General features: G+C 50.5%; 1 protein-coding gene across 1 annotated transcript; it reads left to right on the forward strand.

Annotated features, from left to right (window-relative positions):
- Positions 1 to 8,267: 8,267 nt before the first annotated feature.
- Positions 8,268 to 9,416, forward strand: LOC311199530 (urotensin-2 receptor-like; the record flags this gene model as incomplete). Its single annotated transcript, XM_084273641.1, has 1 exon — positions 8,268 to 9,416. One exon carries the CDS (start codon positions 8,268 to 8,270, stop codon positions 9,414 to 9,416), a length of 1,149 nt encoding a protein of 382 aa, XP_084129767.1.
- Positions 9,417 to 9,700: the final 284 nt, after the last annotated feature.

Genomic DNA, 9,700 nt, shown 5'->3' on the forward strand with positions numbered 1-9,700 from the left:
CACATTAGAAACCTGTTTTACATGCAACCAACCACCTCAGTCAGTCTGATGGACACACAAGGCCATCACGTTCTGGGTATAGCAAGATCACCACCCTCTCCCTGCCAGCAGCAGGAGCTCACAGCCAAGGCTGCTGCACAAACACAGCTCTGCTAATAGAGTTATCCAGCCTGAGCTTTCCTGACCATACTCTGAAGGCAATCTAAAGCTGTTGGCAAAGAAAGTCAAAGCCAGAACGAGCACTGACAGTCTGTGACAAATCCAGCCTCAGCCTAGACCATTGTAAATGCTCAAGAAAGGTTAATAAGTATTTGGTCATTTGATGCCAGAGACCCTGGAGGAGGAGGAAGGATGAATCTACATGAGATCACCAACTCCTCACATCCCACTGGGCCAACCACACAGCAGGATGGATGGATGAACAACAGCACAGATGTAGTGACCACTTTTTCCATTCCAATGTTGTTTAGGATGCAGATGTGAATTTCCAGCAGGGCAGGAGGAGAAGGAATTAAGGAGGCTGTAACTCCCCCTCATCACCCACCATCAAGGCGGCCTGGGTCATACCTGGTAGTCAAGGCTCCCCTCCCACCTTTGCAGGGCATGGTGGGACCTGGCTGTGACACACAGTCACTGGCATCTCTGTTTAGCAGCCCTGCAGCGTGCTGTGCAGGTTGGGCAAGGGGACAATTCTGACTGCCCACTGGGTGCACAGGGTGCTCAGCCAGCAATATATTGCCATCCTACCAGAGGACTGGGACAGGAGGCAGGACTGGGATGCTCTGCAGGTTGTGCATGCATCAGGCCTCCTCCTGGAGAACAGCCTGCCCCTTGGTGCATAGGAAGAGGGCTCGGGGAGGAGAATCCCTGCAGGAGATGATACACCCTCAGAGGGTCCCCTGGTCCTGAGTGCCATGGAGGAGTCCCAGCCCTGTTCCCCAAGAGGGATCAGCAGTGCCTGTGCTATCCCCAAACAGATGGATCCTTCAAACAGCAGATGTTAAATCTGAGTGTCCAGTGCCTTGGTTCCCTGGCACAGCCATGGGAGCACTCCCACCAGGGCAGGCACCAGGACATGGAGTCTCAGACCAGTCTGTGAATGTCGAGAGAGCTGAAACAGGGGCCAAAAGATCCCACTCATGCAGGTCACACAGGAAAAGGAACACCATCCTGTCTGCTGTCCAGAGCTGGAGTCAGACCAGCTGCAGAGATGGAATAACATCTCCTCCTAATACTGTTTGTCTGTGAAGTATATCCAAGCTCAGAGGAGCCCGGAAGCTTCTTAGTGGGATGGTACAATCAGGACAGAGAACAACCTGGGAAACGCTCCCTACACTAACTGCATACCCTGTGTGAGGGCAGCAGAGCCACAGACCCCCATCCTCCCAGCCAGGGGGGCTTCTAGACCACAGAGGCAGCTCAGCGTTAATGCACTCTGCACCCCTGCTCACTCCAATTCACCTCATCCCTGACAGGGATGACATGAGAGCAGTCCCAGGAGGAAAGCTGGGAGAAGCTCCAGCCCTTCTACTCCTTTCTCCCCTGTAGCACCAGCCTTCACCATGCTCCAGGGCTGGAACTAGCACCAGTTTCAACTGCAAATCCCAGTGAGTCAGAGCTTGAGCCCTCTGCCCTTTCCTACCCAAACTGCAGGGCAGGAGCAGGGAACATCTGGGTTCCTTCTCCTGCCCTGAATAGTGACACTACTTGGGTGAGAAACACCACAGAAGGGGTAGCTAACAACCCAGGAGTGCACCTCAGTCCCCTGTCAGCACCACTCCTCAAACTGTCCATGCAATTTCCCCTGTGCATGGGAAAAACTGATGGCAACACACAAAGTCTCCTGGGTTGGTAGAGAGCCCAGTGAGGGATGAACGTCCTGTGTGAGCAGAGCAGCTATAAACTGGTATCTGTGTAAGGGATGAGGGAAAACAAGCCAGTGATTTCAACCCCCAGAATCTCACTTTCACATAAAGCAGCCAAGAGCAAAGCCATACGGGCTCAGAAAGGACAACTGAAGTTTCATATTGCAAAAAAACAGGAAGAAAAGAGCCAAAAAAGCCATAAACGCTCAGTGAAGTGTCCAAATGCGTTGGCCGAGTTTGGGTGCCTCTTTGAGTGGTGGGGACAGACAGCAGGAAGACTGCAAAAAGCAGTTGGGGACCAGCTGGGGATTTGAATATCATATCTGCATGTATCCAAGACCACGAGTGCTGGAACAGAGGGATTTAAACACAACTTTCCTAAGCACAAGGGGTGACCAGGGGACTGCACGGCGAGTCACAACCACCTCACCAACGCTCTTTCTCAGGAGCTGCTGCCACCTGTGTGCTCCCAACCCTCAGTGTGGCTGTGGGAGGACCCAGCTTTGGCATGATGCTGCAAATGCTTCATCTCCTTTGGGCTGACCCCAAAATTAGGGCAGCTTCTCATAAGCTACTTGTAATATCTGTGTGTCCATAACATTTGCAGTGGATACAAGATGTGCCCTACATCATGACCTCAAAGGGGGTCATGCACAGAGATGAGTAAACCAAGTCAGGCAGTGGGGAATCACACCTTATCCTGGGTTTCTAGACCTGATCCACACCAAGAATGCAGACATATTCATGAGATTCTTTTATTGATTTAGGCTGCACGTGTTCACGCTCTGCCCTACACGCAGGGAGCAGTGCTTTGTTATATTTCTAAAGTGCAATACATAAACAAATCTATACTTCCAGCTTGGAGCAGAAGAGATCACACAGCTGCTGGCCAAGATGGTTTCAGAACTGCCCCAGAAAGAGTGGAACATGCTGAAGGGGCCCTGCACAGACTGGGGAAGGCAGCAGGCAGCTGGTGGGGTGCACAGCCCAGCTCGAAAGACACAAGAGATTTGAGTGGTGTGAATCAATAACCAAACACAACCAACTTCACATAGCACTGGCATAAAGCCTTATATCAGTGGGGAGAAGTCATCTCTTTTGCCCTGTGTCTGATAGAATAATAACAGTTAGTACCTTTACTTCAGAAGGCCCCTTCACAGAACTCAAGCCCTGTAGCAGTGGATGTTGTTTGAATGATTAGACAGACCTGTTTCATATCTCAGAGGGCTCCTACCTTCATCTGTTATTGACTGTGAGGTTCCTAGTCCTGTTACAAATCACTGGTGCTCCTGCCTTTAGCTCTAATAGCATCTGACAAATGTGAAACCCCCGAAACTCAGAGCACCGGGAGATGAGCGAGCTCAATGATCTCTGTTTCACTGCTGAGGAAAATAAGGGGAACAGAAGCAGCAAAACTACACCACAAATAACCCTCTGAGCCAGGGCTGTGAACCCGACACTGTCCACGCTGCTCTCAGCTGCCTCTCCAGACACCTCCTCTGATGACTCCAGCAGGACATGGACCGTACCAGAGTCCAGCTTCCCCTCATGGCAGCCCCGTGGGCACTGAGATTTCCTGATAAACACACACGCTGCTGTAACCTGTGTTTGTGCTAAAACGATCAAGCACCCAAAAAAAGGAAGTATCAGGTGGGGACCAACAGGTCCAGGAAACTCATGAGTTGGCCAGAAACCTTCCCCCATCCCACTCCCCCCTGCTTTCCCTGGCATGGGTCAACACCAACCCAACTGGCACCTCAGTGACAGAGGAGTGACAGGAATGTGCCAGTTCCAGTGTAGGTGCCTGGAGAGACAGCTGCCCACACCTCCAGCATGCTGGAGATGGAAGCAGCGTGGCCAAGCCATACCCAGCAGAGACAACCACCTCCCCAGTCAGCATCGCTGCATCCACACAGGGCTTGTGCCAACATGCCCTTGGAGGGGATTCATGAACACAGCAGGTTGTCCCAGCTCTGGGTGTGAAAAGGAGATGTGAACAACCATCTTGAGCCCAGTGGGCCCCAGAAACAAAGCACTTTGCCAACGGCTTTGCCATCGGTGCTCATCAAGGGACAGCTCCTGCTCCCTGAAGCCAAGCAGTGGATGGCAGCTCCATCTCACCCGGATGGCAGCACGAGAAGCAGCTCCCAGCCCACACCTTCCTGAGGATTTCTAGGGGACAACCACAAAACACAGACTTAGAGCAAAGCTTTAGAACAAAACAGCCGTTCACTTGAGGGTGTTTGGGCTGAGGTTTGGGCTCAGCCAGCCCTTGCTCGAGCTGCTAACACAAAACCTATTTTCACTGCAAAAATCAACCCCCCACATGAAGGTCTGCCACGTGAGTCCTCACCATACTCCAAAGTCTCCACATCAGAGGGGCCCTGCTTTGCACAACAGCTGCCTCATTGCAGGGACAGCCAGTGCTCACCAAGCTTTCCAGGTGATACCATGGGACCCAACTGTGCTTCCCCCCCTGTGCAGCCTGAGCACAGTTGGGTCCCTGCTGCAAGAAGACAAGACCTTAGACACAAGCTGCATCTGAAAGCACACAGACAACAGAGTATAATAGGTTGGCAACAAGAAGAAAGGACAAAAGTATCCAGGGAAGGGCTTAGAGGGGTAAACAGCTCTTGGTTAGTAGCAGGATGGATGAGCTGGGGCTGGCTAGTGTTGCCTCCCAGAAGCCCTGTGCTAGAAAATATCAACTTAATTGCTTTTAGGCAACCAGTGCAATGGGTTTGTCAGGCACTTCCCACGCAGCCGTGTCCAGCAGCAGACACCCCAGGAGAGATGGGTGCTCCCTGCTTCCCACTGGTGCAAACCAGAAACAATTCACTACGGCCCACAGAGTTACAGCAGGGAACTGGGAGGAAGAGTGCAAGAAACTCTTGCCCATCACATGCAAGAAACCAGCACAAGATTCAGCTGCTAGAAAAATAACCCTGAGTTCAGGTTCAGCATTTCTCACTCCTTCTTCACACACATGTTTTCTAGGACCCTGGTTGATATCACTGGGTCTTTACCCTCCTTGCCAGGGGAAGGCAACTAGCCGAGCTCCAAACAACCTGGGTAACAGTTTGTTACCACCAGTCCGACATATCTCAGATGCTGTGGGGCGTGATACCACCACACACACAAATTCATCAGTTAATATGCCATCCAACCCAAATAAACTTTGGCTTCACTTTGGAATTGATCTCCAAATCAAGGAGCTCCTGCCGTTTCCCTGGGCAGCCCACCCTCCCATAGGAATTTAACTCTCCCCGGCCCGACCGCTCCCCTCTGGCACAATGGGTTTGTGTTAAACGTTAGGTGTTAGAGCTCTTGGGTGCGATGTCAGGAGAGGTGGGAGGGCTTTTTGTATCACTGGTCCTGGGATGCAAACAGCCTTGACATCTTGCATCCCCAGCTGGCTCACAGCCAGGCGGGGTGAGCCGGCTAAACAAGGCACAGCTATCAAAATGCTGCTGCTTTAAAAAGGCTCTTTGCTGGCTGCAGTCAAAACCACGCTATGCCTAACGTCACTGAGGAACAGAAATAGCAGGCAGGAGTGAAGGGAGGAGAATGAGAGTATTAAGAGCGCACAGATTTCAAACATACTTGGCTAGGTAGCACGCTCCCTTCCTGCTGCTGCCTTTCCAGATGCGACGGAGCACGGGGGATCTCTTGCTGTCTGCCCAGGAAGAAGGATTCTCTGCTTTTCCACATCAATTCTTTTTCTTCCTTTTTGAAGTTTCAGCTTTAATACCATTAGGATCCTTTTCATTTTATTTCTTGTAGGAAACTTCATCTGCTGGATTTAAAAGCAAGGTTTGAGCAGGAGGAATTCATGTATGTTTATAGCTACTGGAATGTGCATGGTACTCCTGTGTGATGATAATGTAGAGGGAAAGGCAGGATTGGCTGAGAAAAATCGCTTAGATGCTTGAATGAATGGCTGCTTGAAGTAGCAGGCTCTCTATTGTGTGTGTGTGTGTGTGCATGTGCTGAGTGTGTGTGGTTATGTACGAGTGCAGCAGTGACAGTAACTTTACAATGATGTGAGGTTTCCCTGGTTTGCTTAATTTTCCTCTGCTGAGAGTGAGGGTTTGCCTAGCTGTGGGCTCTGGCTGGAGACAGGCAAAGGGTCCGGATTGAATTAGCGCTGTGGGAATTTTATGAATGAAGCGAAACGCGGGTTCGGCGGGAGAGGAGCAGAGCGGGGAGACGCGGGGTGCTGATCTCTGTGGCAGGAGCTGCCACCACAGGGAACCACACACAGACAGGCACAGGCACGGCACAGATCTGCCACAAGTGCCTGGAACACAAAAGTGCTGCAAGAAGACAGCACCTGGGCCGTGGAAACCGGCTCCTGAAAATGAGCTATCGCGGATCCAACTGAGCTCGACAGCTGCGTGTGTGAGCAGCTTCAGGCTGAGCTGGAGCATCCCATGCAGAGCCATTCATTTCCAACCAAGTGTGCTGGTGGTCTTGGGGCAGAGGAGCAGGCAGAGCTCCCTGATCACCCATGTGCATGATGCTTTTGCTGCCAGCACAGCTTCCACATGAACATTGGTAAAGTGGACGATGAGGGAGCATGTCGGTGCCTGGCTGGCTACACATGCCCAAGGACAAGCAAGAGGGGACTGAGGATGCAGATCAGGGTTTGCAAGGTCCAAGAAAGCTGAGTTGCTGGGGAAGCTGCTGGAGTTCAGCTCAGAGGAGCGATGTCCTGAAGGAGCACTGACGGCTGCAGAACCTGCTTCATCACCTCTCCCCCTCAGATGTCTGTACCCAAGGGACTGTGCATTGTGTTTTCTCTTCTTTTCTTGCACCTCTAACCCAATTGTTAATCTCACTGTACTGGATTGCCCTCTTTGGTACAGAATTTTTGCATGACATCACCCAGAGCAGGTGGTAATGGGAAGAAGAGAAGATGTGGGCAAGTCATGAAGAGGATGAACTTGTTCACCCTGAAGTGCTATGGGGGTCACGGTCAGGGACTCTGACACAAAGGCAGCTGAAAGAGGGCCTGGTGATGTAATGCTACTGCCAAGGACCTAGGAGGGAAAAAAAGGCAAAGGAGCTGGTGTAGAAGCAAAGGGACACCGAACTCACAAGGAAAAACTACAGAGCATAGCAGATTCCCAGGATAAAACAAACCCAACCTGCCCAGTAGAAGGAGGCAGAGGGAAATCTTTGCTGGCTGGTCCCTGCAGAGAGAAAGTGGTCCAGCACCCCTTCTCACAGCATTTTCCAAGCAAAGAGACCATCATGCAAAGTCACTTGTGTGTTCAGTGACCTTTAGGCAGGCACAGGCTTTTGGTATGGCTCAAAATTTGGGCATTTCAAGCTCTTTCTTCAGTGTTTCTCTCAGGTAGCTTTGATCTCCTTTTTTCCTACACCCAGAGCCAGTGTAAAATTCAAAGCAGCACAAATCAAGATTTGTGTAGCATTGAGCTCGAGCTAACCAAAAGGTCCTGAGTACAGAGCAGCTACCTGCCAAACACACTGCAGAGCAACCTCACACCTCGCAGCATGAGGCTCTTTAGACAGGTTCACAGGCTGGCTGGCTGAAATATATCTAATGCATGGGCACACGGAAATCTGTGGGATCACACCTGACAGAGGGCATGAAAACCCCTGTGTTCACAGACATATAAAACCCACAGTGAATCCTACATCTTGTGCCACAGGTATAAAATGCCTTTTTTTTCCCCTTCATCACGCAATACAGTTTGAAACTGCTGGTCAGGACAGAGCAGGGACTCCTCATGCAAGGGCAGGTGCTCTGTGAAAACGCTGCAGGGACGCTGCACAGGACTTTGAGTGTGTCACACAAAACAGGCACTTTGGCTGCAAATGGTAAAACCAAAGTTTGGTTTTCGTTTTTTGGGGTCTTTTACTCCTTCAGAGTTAAGAGTTTAGCAAAGAGGTTTAAGAAATCATCCTGCCGGGTCTGTAAGTTACCATCATGAATTTAGGAAGGCCAGTTTCTTCCCCCAAACCGAAACTAACCTCAAGGATTGCAGCAAGCAGTTCCAATGATGCACACAGTCTCTTCTGTCTCTATTCTGTGGACGTGCAAACACGTGTCATTCCTCAAAGCTCTGGCCTTGTAATGATAGCATGAAGCTTACACATGAGCAGCCTCAGTGCAGAAGGCCTTTGGTACATGCAGACAGGGCAGATACCTGCTCAGAAGCAGGTAACTCCTAAATGATAATTTGCATTGCTCTGGCAGGTTTCTAATATGCTGGTTTCTGATGTCTTTCCTCTAGTGGAGAATGCAGATCTTCCTCGGATGAGACGCTGCTACATAAATGGTTCCCCATCTCTCAGCAGTCGCATTCGCAGAGGAGAAAGATCTTCGGACCGCTGTGGTATGAGCAAAGCCTCTGGCACTGAAAGCCCAGGAGGATGTCCCTAACTGAGGAGCTGGAGAGCCACTTTTCTCCAACCCCCTACATGGTGACAGACACAAGTGAGGGCAGCCTGTTCCGAATCAGACCCAATGCCTCTGCCAATGGCACTGGGGATGGTGTGCCAGCCGCTGGTTCCATGGAGGACATGATTGCCATCTGCACCATCGGAACGATACTCTCCCTCATGTGTGTGATTGGGGTGACAGGCAATGTCTACACCTTGCTGGTGATGTGCCATTACTTGAGATCCTCTGCCTCCATGTATATTTACATCATCAACCTTGCTCTGGCAGACCTGCTCTACCTTCTCACCATCCCCTTCATCGTTGGGACCTACTTCATACAGAAATGGTACTTTGGGGACATTGGCTGTCGCATCCTGTTCAGTTTGGACTTCCTCACTATGCATGCCAGCATCTTCACCCTCACAGTCATGAGCACAGAGCGCTACTTTGCTGTGCTGAAGCCCCTGGACACAGTGAAGAGGTCCAAGAGCTACCGAAAGGCCATCGCTGTCGTCATCTGGCTGGTATCACTGCTGCTCACTCTCCCAATGCTCATCATGATCCAGCTGGTGCAAAGGGACAACAAAAGCATCTGCCTGCCTACTTGGAGCAAGATGTCCTACAAGGTCTATCTCACCATCCTTTTTGGTACCAGCATCGTGGGCCCAGGGGTAATCATAGGCTACCTTTACATCCGCTTGGCTAAGATTTACTGGGTGTCACAAACAGCATCCTTCAAGCAGACCAAGCGGCTGCCAAACCAGAAGGTGCTCTACTTGATCTTCACAATTGTGCTGGTGTTCTGGGCTTGCTTCTTGCCTTTCTGGATATGGCAACTCCTCTTCCAGTATTATGAATCCTTCCCTTTATCTCCCAAGGTGATGAAGAACATTAACTATCTGACAACCTGCCTGACCTACAGCAACAGCTGTATCAACCCTTTCCTCTACACCCTGCTCACCAAAAACTACAGGGAGTACCTGAAGAACAGACAGAGGTCCCTTAGCAGCAGCAGTGGGTACTTCCAAAGGAGGAATCGGTTTCAGAGGATTTCAGGGAGATCCCTGTCCACGAGCAGTCAGCACTGCACAGAGACATACGTTCTTGCTCACGCTCCTTTGGGAAACAGCAGTGCCTGAAGGTAAAATTTATCTCCAAGAACAATCAATATTGACTTTGGTGTTGATTTGATTTCAAGTGTACACTGTAAAGACAAAGCCTTAGAGGATCCATAACGTGCCCACATTTAGTCCGGAGGCTGTGCTGTATGTCTGCTCTCATTTTCCTCATTGCCACTGATTTGATGCTAGCAACATTCAGCTGAACATCTTCCTAAGTAGCCTTTTGCTTTTTATCTTTATATTTTGTAGTGTACATCTCCTCAAGTAGCCATCAATAATGAAAGCCTATAATAGGGCCATGT

This window comes from Gallinula chloropus (genome assembly GCF_964237585.1).
Source record: "Gallinula chloropus genome assembly, chromosome: 20".
Taxonomy (NCBI): domain Eukaryota; kingdom Metazoa; phylum Chordata; class Aves; order Gruiformes; family Rallidae; genus Gallinula; species Gallinula chloropus.